The sequence below is a fragment of the Nematostella vectensis genome, chromosome 10 (assembly GCF_932526225.1).
Source record: "Nematostella vectensis chromosome 10, jaNemVect1.1, whole genome shotgun sequence".
Lineage (NCBI taxonomy): Eukaryota > Metazoa > Cnidaria > Anthozoa > Actiniaria > Edwardsiidae > Nematostella > Nematostella vectensis.
In genome coordinates this window covers 1,438,664-1,455,297 of record NC_064043.1, presented here as the reverse complement: position 1 = coordinate 1,455,297, position 16,634 = coordinate 1,438,664, and the positions used below count along the sequence as shown (strand labels likewise).

General features: G+C 43.7%; 1 protein-coding gene across 1 annotated transcript; it reads right to left on the bottom strand.

The window, feature by feature from the left end:
- Nucleotides 1–5,405: 5,405 nt before the first annotated feature.
- Nucleotides 5,406–15,922, bottom strand: LOC5512145 (MAP kinase-activated protein kinase 2). Its single transcript, XM_001632434.3, has 10 exons — nucleotides 15,609–15,922; nucleotides 14,463–14,602; nucleotides 13,921–13,985; nucleotides 13,378–13,457; nucleotides 12,792–12,918; nucleotides 10,036–10,111; nucleotides 9,389–9,513; nucleotides 9,160–9,245; nucleotides 8,476–8,556; nucleotides 5,406–6,448 (listed from the first exon to the last, which is right to left on the bottom strand). Exons 1-10 carry the CDS (start codon nucleotides 15,774–15,776, stop codon nucleotides 6,338–6,340), a joined length of 1,059 nt encoding a protein of 352 aa, XP_001632484.2. The 5' UTR covers nucleotides 15,777–15,922; the 3' UTR covers nucleotides 5,406–6,337.
- Between the last annotated feature and the right edge of the window lie 712 nt (nucleotides 15,923–16,634).

The window sequence follows — 16,634 nt, the reverse complement described above, 5'->3', positions numbered from 1 at the left end:
ACTATGGTCCTAGGTGTCGCATGAGGGCAGTGGGTTTAACTATGGTCCTTGGTGTCGCATCAGGGTAGAGGGTTCAACTATGGTCCAAGGTGTCGCATCACGGCAGAGGGATCAACTATGGTCCTAGGTGTCGCATCAGGGCAGAGGGTTTAACTATGGTCCTAGGTGTCGCATCAGGGCAGAGGGTTTAGCTATGGTCGTTGATGTCGCATGAGGGCAGAGGGTTCAACTATGGTCCTAGGTGTCGCATCAGGGCAGAGGGTTTAACTATGGTCTTTGATGTCGCATCAGGGCAGAGGGTTTAACTATGGTCCTAGGTGTCGCATCAGGGTAGAAGGTTCAACTATGGTCCTAGGTGTCGCATCAGGGCAGAGGGTTTAACTATGGTCCTAGGTGTCGCATCAGGGCAGAGGGTTTAACTATGGTCCTAGGTGTCGCATCAGGGGAGAGGGTTCAACTATGGTCCTAGGTGTCGCATCAAGGCAGAGGGTTTAACTATGGTCCTAGGTGTCGCATCAGGGAAGAGGGTTCAACTATGGTCCTTGATGTCGCATCAGGGCATAGGGTTCAACTATGGTCCTAGGTGTCGCATCAGGGTAGAGGGTTTAACCATGGTCCTTGATGTCGCATTAGGGCAGAGGGTGCAACTATGTTCATAGGTGTCGCATGAGGGCAGAGGGTTTAACTATGGTCCTAGGTGTCGCATGAGGGCAGAGGGTTCAACCATGGTCCTAAGTGTCGCATCAGGGTAGAGGGTTTAACTATGGTCGTTGATGTCGCATGAGGGCAGAGGGTTTAACTATGGTCCTAGGTGTCGCATCAGGGCAGAGTGTTTAACTATGGTCCTAGGTGTCGCATGAGGGTAGAGGGTTCAACTATGGTCCTAGGTGTCGCATCAGGGTAGAGGGTTTAACCATGGTCCTTGATGTCGCATGAGGGCAGAGGGTTCAACTATGGTCCTAGGTGTCGCATGAGGGCAGTGGGTTTAACTATGGTCCTTGGTGTCGCATCAGGGTAGAGGGTTCAACTATGGTCCAAGGTGTCGCATCAGGGTAGAGGGTTCAACTATGGTCCAAGGTGTCGCATCACGGCAGAGGGATCAACTATGGTCCTAGGTGTCGCATCAGGGCAGAGGGTTTAACTATGGTCCTAGGTGTCGCATCAGGGCAGAGGGTTTAGCTATGGTCGTTGATGTCGCATGAGGGCAGAGGGTTCAACTATGGTCCTAGGTGTCGCATCAGGGCAGAGGGTTTAACTATGGTCTTTGATGTCGCATCAGGGCAGAGGGTTTAACTATGGTCCTAGGTGTCGCATCAGGGTAGAAGGTTCAACTATGGTCCTAGGTGTCGCATCAGGGCAGAGGGTTTAACTATGGTCCTAGGTGTCGCATCAGGGCAGAGGGTTTAACTATGGTCCTAGGTGTCGCATCAGGGGAGAGGGTTCAACTATGGTCCTAGGTGTCGCATCAAGGCAGAGGGTTCAACTATGGTCCTAGGTGTCGCATCAGGGAAGAGGGTTCAACTATGGTCCTTGATGTCGCATCAGGGCAGAGGGTTCAACTATGGTCCTAGGTGTCGCATCAGGGTAGAGGGTTTAACCATGGTCCTTGATGTCGCATTAGGGCAGAGGGTGCAACTATGTTCATAGGTGTCGCATGAGGGCAGAGGGTTTAACTATGGTCCTAGGTGTCGCATGAGGGCAGAGGGTTCAACCATGGTCCTAAGTGTCGCATCAGGGTAGAGGGTTCAACTATGGTCGTTGATGTCGCATGAGGGCAGAGGGTTTAACTATGGTCCTAGGTGTCGCATCAGGGCAGAGTGTTTAACTATGGTCCTAGGTGTCGCATGAGGGTAGAGGGTTCAACTATGGTCCTAGGTGTCGCATCAGGGTAGAGGGTTTAACCATGGTCCTTGATGTCGCATGAGGGCAGAGGGTTCAACTATGGTCCTAGGTGTCGCATGAGGGCAGTGGGTTTAACTATGGTCCTTGGTGTCGCATCAGGGTAGAGGGTTCAACTATGGTCCAAGGTGTCGCATCACGGCAGAGGGATCAACTATGGTCCTAGGTGTCGCATCAGGGCAGAGGGTTTAACTATGGTCCTAGGTGTCGCATCAGGGCAGAGGGTTTAGCTATGGTCGTTGATGTCGCATGAGGGCAGAGGGTTCAACTATGGTCCTAGGTGTCGCATCAGGGCAGAGGGTTTAACTATGGTCTTTGATGTCGCATCAGGGCAGAGGGTTTAACTATGGTCCTAGGTGTCGCATCAGGGCAGAGGGTTCAACTATGGTCCTAGGTGTCGCATCAGGGTAGAGGGTTTAACCATGGTCCTTGATGTCGCAAGAGGGCAGAGGGTTCAACTATGGTCCTAGGTGTCGCATGAGGGTAGAGGGTTCAACTATGGTCCTAGGTGTCGCATCAGGACAGTGGGTTTAACTATGGTTCTTGATGTCGCATCAGGGCAGAGGGTTTAACTATGGTCCTAGGTGTCGCATCAGGGCAGAGGGTTTAACTATGGTCGTTGATGTCGCATGAGGGCAGAGGGTTCAACTATGGTCCTAGGTGTCGCATCAGGGTAGAGGGTTTAACCATGGTCCTTGATGTCGCATGAGGGCAGAGGGTTCAACTATGGTCCTAGGTGTCGCATGAGGGTAGAGGGTTCAACTATGGTCCTAGGTGTCGCATCAGGGTAGAAGGTTCAACTATGTTATTTGGTGTCGCATCAGGGCAAAGGGTTTAACTATGGTCCTTGATGTCGCATGAGGGCAGAGGGTTTAACTATGGCCCAAGGTGTCGCATCGGGGCAGTGGGTTTAACTATGGCCCAAGGTGTCGCATCAGGGCAGTGGGTTTACCTATGGCCCAAGGTGTCGCATCAGGGGAGAGGGTTTAACTATGGCCCAAGATGTCGCATCAGGGCAGTGGGTTTAACTATGACCCAAGTGGTCGCATCAGGGCAGTGGGTTTAACTATGGCCCAAGGTGTCGCATCAGGGCAATGGGTTTAACCATATGCCCAAGGTGTCGCATCAGGGGAGAGGGTTTAACTATGGCCCAAGGTGTCGCATTAGGGCAGTGGGTTTAACTATGGCCCAAGGTGTCGCATCAGGGCAGTGGGTTTAAGCATATGCCCAAGGTGTCGCATCAGGGCAGTGGGTTTAACTATGGCCCAAGGTGTCGCATCAGGGCAGTGGGTTTAACTATGGCCCAAGGTGTCGCATCAGGGCAGTGGGTTTAACTATGGCCCAAGGTGTCGCATGAGGGCAGAGGGTTCAACTATGGTCCTAGGTGTCGCATCAGGGCAGAGGGTTTAACTATGATCCTAGGTGTCGCATCAGGGCAGTGGGTTCAACTATGGCCCTAGGTGTCGCATCAGGGCAGTGGGTTTAACTATGGTCCTTGATGTCGCATGAGGGCAGAGGGTTTAACTATGGCCCAAGGTGTCGCATCAGGGCAGTGGGTTTACCTATGGCCCAAGGTGTCGCATCAGGGTAGAGGGTTTAACTATGGCCCAAGTGGTCGCATCATGGCAGTGGGTTTAACTATGGCCCAAGGTGTCGCATCAGGGCAGTGGGTTTAACTATGGCCCAAGGTGTCGCATCAGGGCAGTGGGTTTAACTATGGTCCTTGATGTCGCATGAGGGCAGAGGGTTTAACTATGGCCCAAGGTGTCGCATCAGGGCAGTGGGTTTAACTATGGCCCAAGGTGTCGCATCAGGGCAGTGGGTTGACCTATGGCCCAATGTGTCGCATCAGGGTAGAGGGTTTAACTATGGCCCAAGTGGTCGCATCATGGCAGTGGGTTTAACTATGGCCGAAGGTGTCGCATCAGGGCAGTGGGTTTAACTATGGCCCAAGGTGTCGCATCAGGGCAGTGGGTTTAACTATGGCCCAAGGTGTCGCATCAGGGCAGTGGGTTTAACTATGGCCCAAGGTGTCGCATCAGGGCAGTGGGTTTAACTATGGCCCAAGGTGTCGCATGAGGGCAGAGGGTTCAAGTATGGTCCTAGGTGTCGCATCAGGGCAGAGGGTTTAACTATGATTCTAGGTGTCGCATTAGGGCAGTGGGTTCAACTATGGCCCTAGGTGTCGCATCAGGGCAGTGGGTTTAACTATGGCCCAAGGTGTCGCATCAGGGCAGTGGGTTTAACTATGGCCCAAGGTGTCGCATGAGGGCAGAGGGTTCAACTATGGTCCTAGGTGTCGCATCAGGGCAGAGGGTTTAACTATGATCCTAGGTGTCGCATCAGGGCAGTGGGTTCAACTATGGCCCTAGGTGTCGCATCAGGGCAGTGGGTTTAACTATGGTCCTTGATGTCGCATGAGGGCAGAGGGTTTAACTATGGCCCAAGGTGTCGCATCAGGGCAGTGGGTTTACCTATGGCCCAAGGTGTCGCATCAGGGTAGAGGGTTTAACTATGGCCCAAGTGGTCGCATCATGGCAGTGGGTTTAACCATATGCCCAAGGTGTCGCATCAGGGCAGTGGGTTTAACTATGGCCCAAGGTGTCGCATCAGGGCAGTGGGTTTAACTATGGTCCTTGATGTCGCATGAGGGCAGAGGGTTTAACTATGGCCCAAGGTGTCGCATCAGGGCAGTGGGTTTAACTATGGCCCAAGGTGTCGCATCAGGGCAATGGGTTTAACCATATGCCCAAGGTGTCGCATCAGGGGAGAGGGTTTAACTATGGCCCAAGTGGTCGCATCATGGCAGTGGGTTTAACTATGGCCGAAGGTGTCGCATCAGGGCAGTGGGTTTAACTATGGCCCAAGGTGTCGCATCAGGGCAGTGGGTTTAACTATGACCCAAGGTGTCGCATCAGGGCAGTGGGTTTAACTATGGCCCAAGGTGTCGCATCAGGGCAGTGGGTTTAACTATGGCCCAAGGTGTCGCATGAGGGCAGAGGGTTCAAGTATGGTCCTAGGTGTCGCATCAGGGCAGAGGGTTTAACTATGATTCTAGGTGTCGCATCAGGGCAGTGGGTTCAACTATGGCCCTAGGTGTCGCATCAGGGCAGTGGGTTTAACTATGGTCCTTGATGTCGCATGAGGGCAGAGGGTTTAACTATGGCCCAAGGTGTCGCATCAGGGCAGTGGGTTTAACTATGGCCCAAGGTGTCGCATCAGGGCAGTGGGTTTACCTATGGCCCAAGGTGTCGCATCAGGGCAGTGGGTTTAACTATGGCCCAAGTGGTCGCATCATGGCAGTGGGTTTAACTATGGCCCAAGGTGTCGCATCAGGGCAGTGGGTTTAACCATATGCCCAAGGTGTCGCATCAGGGCAGTGGGTTTAACTATGGCCCAAGGTGTCGCATGAGGGCAGAGGGTTTAACTATGGTCCTATGCGTCTCTGTCATCGCATCAGGGCAGTAATATTTTCGTGACCACAAAAGACATCAAATAACACACCATTAAACTTTCAAGACATTTATTAGCATCCAACGACATATTTTTTTACGATGTATACGATTAGGTTTGTAATCAAAAACTACATAAAATAATAATACATCATCTTGAAAATACGACTGGTTGTGACTGATAATATTAGATAGAAAATGTGAGAAAAGGTATAAAACCAGTAAAGTGACATTTTCTACTGATATCTGATATCCCTGTATATCTGTTCAATTCCTTATCAAATCCAACATCAAAACCAGCCACAATCGAATTTTCCAAAGGGTTAACTAAATAGTGCTTTTAATACAACAACCATATGATGAGTGATCTTAACGACGAATTCCCTAACCGGATATACGGAATACTTGATTGTCTTTAAAAATGTACAGCACGTATTGGTGACTGCGACCGCCCATTCTCTGGCCATCGCTATGAGATCACATGTACGATGGGTTAAAAAGGATTAAAAAGCATTATATCGTAGAAATCACGATCGAGAATTGATCTTATTTAAACTACTTTCCTTCCGTCTTTGAATATTCTTAATGACAACAATCCCATTGTTACCAAAACCCAGGGCTGTCTGGACAATAGTGCGAACATTACTTCTTAAAGCAGATAATCCAAAAATCACTTATCTACTGATAAACTACCAATTTTGAATAGGAAAATATCTTCAATTTTATTATTTAGCTACCTGACAATTCCTACTAATTCAATATGATATAAATAGCCTGTTAAAACCCAGGGGGGGGGGGTACGTTAGGCTGCTGCATAATGTATAGTGTTGGCCACACCCAGAAATGCTCTTTAAATGTAATGAGGTGTTCTATGTAAATTTAGTACCAAATGAGCAAAACTCTCGCAAAAGTTAACACCATATTCGAAATGGTATGGAAGCGAAATTAGACCTAGGGCTAAAAAACAGTTAGCCCTAGCGCACTATCTACCTCTTGCGCCTGTTCAGGAGAGGGTTTGACGACTGGCTCACGTCCTTCAGCTTCGTGACTTTGTCGTATTCCACCCGCATTGTGGCTAAAGCGTTCGTCATCTCGTCCTGTAAAGACAGAAAAGCGCCAAGTAGAATAAGTAAATTACATGCTGCTTGTATTACATACTCATCTCAAATAAGACTGTGTACGGTTAATCCATGTGTCGTAACCTGTACTGCTTTAGGGCTATCAAATACAAGCAAATAAGCGTAAAAAAATCCAGGTTTGGAAAGTTGAGGCATTTTTGTCTCTGTGTCACCTAACATCTAATGGCTTTCAGAGTCCAGTATTCAGCCAAAAATGTTATCCATGACCCATTGCGGGTTACCCCGCATGCATTATTGAGCGTAACCTATTTGAGATAGGAGGTCCGAAAACAAATCAAATCTTACCAATCTGAACACTTAAGGAAATCAGGAAAAAGCAAATAAGTAACATCTGATCTTTGGTCTATAATTCTAATAAAGGGCTAACAATCAGCAAAACTGCTCTGTGTTTACAATGGCGTAATTAGTTTGCCATCCCCTCCCCCTGATAACTACCTGCACGTCTTGCCAATTCTCTATTGGTGTAATAAGTCCGCCACCCCCCTCCCCCTGATAACTACCTGCACGTCTCGCCAATTCTCTATTGGTGTAATTAGTTCGCCGCCCCCCTCCCCCTGATAACTACCTGCACATCTTGCCAATTCTCTATTGGTGTAATAAGTCCGCCACCCCCCTCCCCCTGATAACTACCTGCACGTCTCGCCAATTCTCTATTGGTGTAATTAGTTCGCCGCCCCCCTCCCCCTGATAACTACCTGCACGTCTTGCCAATTCTCTATTGGTGTAATAAGTTCGCCACCCCCCTCCCCCTGATAACTACCTGCACGTCTTGCCAATTCTCTATTGGTGTAATAAGTTCACCACCCCCCTCCCCCTGATAACTACCTGCACATCTTGCCAATTCTCTATTGGTGTAATAAGTTCACCACCCCCCTCCCCCTGATAACTACCTGCACGTCTTGCCAATTCTCTATTGGTGTAATTAGTTCACCACCCCCTCCCCCTGATAACTACCTGCACATCTTGCCAATTCTCTATTGGTGTAATAAGTTCACCACCCCCCTCCCCCTGATAACTACCTGCACGTCTTGCCAATTCTCTATTGGTGTAATAAGTCCGCCACCCCCCTCCCCCTGATAACTACCTGCACATCTTGCCAATTCTCTATTGGTGTAATTAGTTCACCACCCCCCTCCCCCTGATAACTACCTGCACGTCTTGCCAATTCTCTATTGGTGTAATTAGTTCACCACCCCCTCCCCCTGATAACTACCTGCACATCTTGCCAATTCTCTATTGGTGTAATAAGTTCGCCACCCCCCTCCCCCTGATAACTACCTGCACGTCTCGCCAATTCTCTATTGGTGTAATTAGTTCACCACCCCCTCCCCCTGATAACTACCTGCACGTCTTGCCAATTCTCTATTGGTGTAATTAGTTCGCCACCCCCCTCCCCCTGATAACTACCTGCACATCTTGCCAATTCTCTATTGGTGTAATAAGTTCGCCACCCCCCTCCCCCTGATAACTACCTGCACGTCTCGCCAATTCTCTATTGGTGTAATTAGTTCACCACCCCCTCCCCCTGATAACTACCTGCACGTCTTGCCAATTCTCTATTGGTGTAATTAGTTCGCCACCCCCCTCCCCCTGATAACTACCTGCAAGTCTTGCCAATTCTCTAATGGTGTAATTAGTTCACCACCCCCTCCCCATGATAACTACCTGCACATCTCGCCAATTCTCTAATGGCGTAATAAGTTCGCCACCCCCTCCCCCTGATAACTACATGCATGTCTTGCCAATTCTCTATTGGTGTAATAAGTTCACCACCCCCTCCCCCTGATAACTACCTGCACGTCTTGCCAATTCTCTATTGGTGTAATAAGTTCACCACCCCCTCCCCCTGATAACCACCTGCACATCTTGCCAATTCTCTAATGGTGTAATAAGTTCACCACCCCCTCCCCCTGATAACTACCTGCACGTCTTGCCAATTCTCTATTGGTGTAATTAGTTCACCACCCCCTCCCCCTGATAACTACCTGCACATCTTGCCAATTCTCTTCCTCCTCCTTAAGCACAGCGGCCGTGTGTAGGGGTGTTGAGGGCACTTCAGTGTAAGCCTGGAAAAGACAGATAATATATAACCATCAAAAGTTTTTGCTAGGGTTGGGCATTGAGACTCAAGGCTGTTACTGTGAAGCCAAGGTGATTTCAAATTCCCATCTTTGGCATGATTTAACTCCCAGCAGTTAAACTTGTGCGGATGGCACAACAGAGCGGGCCTCCAAATCAAGTGTCCACATGTGTGTATTGTTAGTAAGCACTTTTACTGAGGGTGGTCACTGCCAGAGGGTTTATTGCACCCTTAGGGCACGTTGTTTTCCTATCATTCTGGAATGGAAATGGTTGCTAGAGAATATTCAGAATGGCATTGGATTCATTATGGGAACGTGGGATAAACGAAAGCATGCTTTTTCTATTCTAATCATTCTTATTCCGGTATCACAAATAAAAAAACCTGCCTTAGTGATTCTCTTTTGTCCCTTTGATTTGGGTTATTGAGATGCAGTTTGAAGAGACGGGACTTCCAGTTAAGAGTTGTTATCAGAAAAAAATTCCCAGCCATGTCCAGGATTCGCTTCTTGGCCACAGTGGCAATAGACCACCATGCTAAAACACTAGGCCACCAGTGCTCCCAAGGGACACCGATAGACCATACTAACCTTAATCCACGGGTTGTTCATGACTTCTTCTACTGTGAACCGTTTAGTTGGATCTGTCCTCAACAATCCCCTGATTAGATCTTTGGCTAAAAAATAGACACAGACCAAGAGATGAATGTGACTGTAAAAAGAAAATTGCCAGTATCACACGTTTTTTTAATTTGCCCCCTTTCGTTGTTACTCATCTCTCTGGGTTACTTTTAGCATGTGGTACTGTTGCTAGCCTCACCTTGCTGTGACACATAACTCCACTCTGGATTAGGGAAGTCATATTGACCCTGTCGTATTCTCTTTTTCATGCCAGGCGAGATGGCAGCTCCATGATTACTGTAGAATGGTGGGAATCCACATAACCTGAAAACAATATGCACACGAATACCAAGAATAAGCTATGTACACAAATACCCAATATAAGCTATGCACACGAATACCGAGTATAAGCTATGCACACGAATACCCAGTATAAGCTATGCACACAAAATACCCAGAATAAGCTATGCACACGAATACCGAGTATAAGCTATGCACACAAATACCCAGAATAAGCTATGTATGCTACAGGTGAAGCCCTAATTTTTTTTGGAAAAAAATTGTAAGGGATGGGATGCAAAAAAGAGTTGGAGTACCCTTAGTTTTGCAAACACAGTTGACATTAAGGGTGAGATCTAAGACATCGTTTATGGATATTCGAGGCATTGAACACTTCTCTACATTATGAGATGTTACTGTTCATCCTTATTAGTCTATTTTTCAGTTTGCTTTACTATCATGTTAAAAACCAATACCTACAGTTCAGCAAGGTCTAATGATAGTTATTTTTGGTACATAAATAATTTTGCTCAGCTCAACAAAGAAAAATTACCAAGTGTTACTTACAGAATATACATAATTACTCCTAATGACCACATGTCACATGACTTATCATATCGCTCAGGGCCCAACACCTCAGGAGCTGAAAATAAGATAAAATCAGAGTGGATTGTAAATAAGATAAAATCAGAGTGGATTGTAAATAAGATAAAATCAGAGTGGATTGTAAATAAGATAAAATCAGAGTGGATTGTAAATAAGATAAAATCAGAGTGGATTGTAAATAAGATAAAATCAGAGTGCATTGTAAATAAGATAAAATCAGAGTAGATTGTAAATAAGATAAAATCAGAGTGGATTGTAAATAAGATAAAATCAGAGTGGATTGTAAATAAGATAAAATCAGAGTGGATTGTAAATAAGATAAAATCAGAGTGGATTGTAAATAAGATAAAATCAGAGTGGATTGTGTATATTTCACATTTTTGAAAAACGATCATAGTCAACAGCTGCATGGCCATGATATGCTGGAGAATGGGGAGAGGGGGGGGTAAGTTTTTTTAAACTAACAGGGGTTGGGTAGTGCAGAGTGTCAGCCTCTGGGACCCACAGTAGGAGGGTGAGCAGCCATACTGTCGATTAAACATGCAAAAGAGCAGGGTGGGGTGGGGGTGCCCAATAACTACTTGTCTAGTCAATTAAAAGAAAGTAAGTACTGCTATACTCAGAGGAAGACATCCTGGGTGCCCTTGTGTACTCACACCAGTAGTTATGCCCTAGTGCATACTAGCGACACATCGACATAATGACATGGGCGTGCGAACTCTTATCTTCGAAAAAACATGTTTTTTTCTTTTATGTCATTATGTCCATGTCGTTATGTCAGGCTAAACATAGTGCCCGCACCCATGCTGTTATGTTTTTATGTTGCACTAGGCATTACTGTTTGTCATCTTGGTTGATAAGAATAAAAGATTCCTTACCAACATAGTATGGGGTATATCCAAATGCATTGGAGCCCTTACCAACTATGGGGTATATCCAAATGCATTGAAGCCCTTACCAATATAGTATGGGGTATATCCAAATGCATTGAAGCCCTTACCAACATAGTATGGGGTATATCCAAATGCATTGGTTGAAGCCCTTACTAACATAGTATGGGGTATATCCAAATGCATTGGTTGAAGCCCTTACCAACATAGTATGGGGTATATCCAAATGCATTGGAGCCCTTACTAACATAGTATGGGGTATATCCAAATACATTGGTTGGAGCCCTTACCAACATAGTATGGGGTATATCCAAATGCATTGGTTGGAGCCCTTACCAACATAGTATGGGGTATATCCAAATGCATTGGAGCCCTTACCAACTATGGGGTATATCCAAATGCATTGAAGCTCTTACCAATATAGTATGGGGTATATCCAAATGCATTGAAGCCCTTGCCAACATAGTATGGGGTATATCCAAATGCATTGGTTGAAGCCCTTACTAACATAGTATGGGGTATATCCAAATGCATCGGAGCCCTTACCAATTAGTATGGGGTATATCCAAATGCATTGGAGCCCCTACTAACATAGTATGGGGTATATTCAAATGCATTGGTTGGAGCCCTTACTAACATAGTATGGGGTATATCCAAATGCATTGGTTGAAGCTCTTACCAACATAGTATGGGGTATATCCAAATGCATTGGTTGGAGCCCTTACCAACATAGTATGGGGTATATCCAAATGCATTGGTTGGAGCCCTTACCAACATAGTATGGGGTATACCCAAATGCATTGGAGCCCTTACCAACATAGTATGGGGTATATCCAAATGCATTGGTTGAAGCCCTTACCAACATAGTATGGGGTATATCCAAATGCATTGGTTGGAGCCCTTACCAACATAGTATGGGGTATATCCAAATGCATTGGAACCCTTACCAACTATGGGGTATATCCAAATGCATTGGAGCCCTTACCAATATAGTATGGGGTATATCCAAATGCATTGGTTGGAGCCCTTACCAACATAGTATGGGGTATATCCAAATGCATTGGTTGGAGCCCTTACCAACATAGTATGGGGTATATCCAAATGCATTGAAGCCCTTACCAATATAGTATGGGGTATATCCAAATGCATTGGTTGGAGCCCTTACCAACATAGTATGGGGTATATCCAAATGCATTGGTTGGAGCCCTTACCAACATAGTATGGGGTATATCCAAATGCATTGAAGCCCTTACCAATATAGTATGGGGTATATCCAAATGCATTGGTTGGAGCCCTTACCAACATAGTATGGGGTATATCCAAATGCATTGGTTGGAGCCGTTACCAACATAGTATGGGGTATATCCAAATGCATTGAAGCCCTTACCAACATAGTATGGGGTATATCCAAATACACTAGTTGAAGCCCTTACTAACATAGTATGGGGTATATCCAAATGCATTGGAGCCCTTACCAATATAGTATTGGGTATATCCAAATACATTGGTTGGAGCCGTTACCAACATAGTATGGGGTATATCCAAATGCATTGGTTGGAGCCCTTACCAACATAGTATGGGGTATATCCAAATGCATTGGAGCCGTTACCAACATAGTATGGGGTATATCCAAATGCATTGGAGCCGTTACCAACATAGTATGGGGTATATCCAAATGCATTGAAGCCCTTACCAACATAGTATGGGGTATATCCAAATGCATTGGTTGGAGCCGTTACCAACATAGTATGGGGTATATCCAAATGCATTGAAGCCCTTACCAACATAGTATGGGGCATATCCAAATGCATTGGTTGAAGCCCTTACCAACATAGTATGGGGTATAACAGGGTGTCTGCAAGGTAAGTGCAGCATCGGTTTCTTTGGCAAATCCAAAGTCTGTCAGCTTCAATGCAGCATTCTCAGAGTGGTTAGCATAGAGTAAGTTCTCTGGCTGGAATAGAATAAAGTACTTCATTAGCTTTTTTGAGGAAACTTGCCAAACAAACAATGTGTTGGATTCTCCAGCATGTTTTGTAAAATTATTAAAGTCTACAGTCGAAATGGTGTACCATGTTTTTACGTAGTCTTAGGGGATAGCTTATACTACAGGACTGCCTATGACATTAAAATTTATGGAAAATCCTCCATATTAAAAAGAATAATCTGGCGGAACTACTGTACAACTAATTATTAACAGCAAATTAATACTTTTAAATGGAAACTTCATGCATTACTGATATTTCTACCTTATATACTTAATTCAAAGCATTAGGCTTTGGACTTTTCTGGTACATAATTTTTGGCAGCAACAGAGAGAAATTACAAGATATTCTGATGAAATTTATCTTTAAATCAAGACAGCTCAAGGCTTTAGTTCCAGCAGGGGTATCGATTTTAATAGATAACTCACCTTGAGATCTCTGTGAGCGATGTTTAGTGAATGAAGGTGTGCTAGTGCTGTGGTAACTTGTCTGACAACAGAGGCAGCTTCTACAGAAAGGAAAACAATAAGATAAAAGAGGCAGCTTCTACAGAAAGGAAATGATAAGATAACAAAGGCAGCTTCTACAGAAAGGAAATGATAAGATAACAAAGGCAGCTTCTACAGAAAGAAAAAGCAGAGAGAATGAATACAGACAAGTGGCATGCCAAATGCAAAACATATTAAAAATAAAATAAAATACAAATTAACATAAATTTTATTGATTTTACCAGGACACCCACCAGTGGAAAAATGCCAGAAATTTAGCCAGTTGAAAAGAATTGTTAATCTTTTGCTATAAAAAAAAGCTGATACCCTTCTCTCCCAACAAAAACATCCAGCTAAAAAGTGTACCCTAGCTAGAAAATTTTCTCTCTATATATATCAGCTTGTATTTGTATTTTTATTTTACCTAATTGCTCATATACTGTAATTCTTTCCCAAATGTAACTCCCCCTAAGTGGCAAATACCTCTTTCTGTGAAAGGATTGTCTCCTCTCCTTTGTATTCTTTCAAATAGCTCCCCTCCAGACATACTAAAGAAATAAGCAAATCTTTTCATGAAATAATATATAACAATTATTTCTACAGTATGACCATGAGACTGAGGCTATTGACCTAGAGTATAAAAGGTGAGAGGAATATAGTTGTTTTAGTCAAATCACACTTTAGTAGGTATATTTTGGGAGCCAAAAATGTTGTCTGGTCTGCTAATTTGCCATTTTTTTTGCTTCAAATTTGTCAACTTTCGCAACTGATAACCCACTTAAAGGTCAACCAATCAGAATGCAGCAATTATGATATAGACCACTAACACCAGTATGATGTGACCCATATACAATACTAAGAATGCTGCCCTATGTAGGACCATCTTCAGGGTCTTTTAAGTACGGTACACCATAAACATACATAAAGCTGTTATTTCTAGCATTCCATCTTAAGGTTGAAACCAAGCTTTCTCAAAAGAGGTGCCTTCCAAACTAATACTGATCACTAGATCAAACTTCACTCACCATTCCATGACAACCAAGAGGCAGTCATTCTTGGCATATTTATTCTCATATACATCTTTAATGCCAACTATATATGGACACAAGGAAGACTTCCAGTGCAACTCCACTTCACGACGTGCTTTTAAATTGTCATGTAGCACCTAATGAAGGCAATACAAGAGAGACAGGACCATCTCATACACACACACACACAAATATTTTTCAACATAAGGTTGAAACAGGTATGCTTTCTGCTCGGTGAAATGCTTGAAACATCAGAGAGAGACTTCTATGTTTTCACAGAGGCTCAAAACATACTGTTTTTACCTTGTGTTAAAAAATTATCTGATTCCACACTGCATAGTCTGTACTCTTTCACTTCAATAAGAAATTACACACTTTTTGGCGGCCAAAAGGGGTGGTTTTGTGCATTCCCCCTTAGTTATGTGCCTGAATATTATAATACAATAAAACAATAATATAACTAGCTCACATAGGGTCTAGCTAATAGTTTAAGGAAATCAAGTCACCAGTAACAATTTATAAACAATAATGAATTTCTGACAATCAAACAAAGATGTGTGGGGATTTAATAATTGAATAAAATACATTGATTTTGAGGGACATTCATCATACATTATAAATTGACTTTCTCTTTATGAAACAACAGACCATAAAAATATAAGCTAAGCAAGAACTAAGTTATATTTCGACACATGTCATGTGATATTTTTTATGCCATTTCACAATCATCAAAAAACCAAACATTATAAAATCAATGTAAACTTTAAAAAACACAGTAAGCTAGCCTAATTGAATAGAGCTGCAAAAATAACATTCAGAAGCTTTTGAGAGAAATAGACATCGTAAATTTGGTAGACACACTAAAAAATGTGTTTGACATCAAAATGTTTAAACACAGATAATTTCTCACAAAATCAAAAATCATGACTGTCATTTCATTCCAAAAACTAATTGGCTAGAAAAAAAAAACAAACACGGAATTGTTCGGCTTGGTAATTCGAGACGGAAGTATTTACGCAAAGAAACAGTACTTTATAAATACAATTCTAAGCATTTTTGAACTTTCATTTTCCATAAACGATGGCCTTTTGAGATATATAGACTAAGCGTCTAAATCAATTTATAGCTACATATCTCCTCTACCTTTAGCGCGTGTTTATCGTTGGTTTTCTTATCGAAACACTCCAGAACTTTTCCGTTTATGCCAACACCAAGAACTTTCTGTGTTATATTGTAGTCGTTGGTTATAAGCGTTTTCTTCGGTTGTAAGGCCGGCGGAATCTTGAATAAAGGTTTCATCGCTTTGGACATGCTCCTACTACAAAATGAAGGAGTTTTGGGCTGTTTGTTCCTCAACTGAGCTCTTTTAGCTCGTAAAACAGCGCTATCAATGTTGCACCACAAAAATACAGCTTTACTTATCGGAAAGCCGCCATTACGAACGTGTGAAGGACTGGGCTCTAGTCGGCTGCGAGTTATTTCTAGAACTCAATACAATACTCAATACAACATCCACCTGCCCGAAAACACGGAAAATAATCCAACTAGCTAAAAATGGCGCGAGACCTCGCACAAAGAATTACACACGATTTTTTGAGAGTTATATTACGAATTTTTATATCCAACATGGAAGAACAAGTGGATTAATTAAGAACACCCAGACCTCATTTTAGGGAAAAAACAGTACCATTTATATAAGAAGACATTTAGCCTAAAAAATGAAAGTTGTTCTTATATGAGAAAATATTAGACATCAACACTACTTTTCATTGCACCCATAATAGTTCCACCCAATTTTATGTAACAAAATATTTAACGAAATACTGATTTAAATCATTTTTTTGCTTAAAACATACTTTGTATCACACATTTCCCGAAAAAGCTTATTCTATTTACTTTGTTTTAAGAACACTTAAGAACACTTTGCAGGCTGATTTTGCAGATTATTAACCATTATATAAAAAACAAATCAGCCTGAACCGCCAAAATAGGTGTTCTAATATACTAGAGTATATAGCACCAGTCCGTTTTTTTTCTTGGGGGGGGGGGGGGGGGGGGGGGTGGGAGGGGGGATTGTGAAGGGTATTTCAGTACTCATGCCTATTTTCGTCCAGTCCTCGTTTCCGTGTGTGTGGTATCTCCGAGGATGTGTGATAACTACCATTCCGG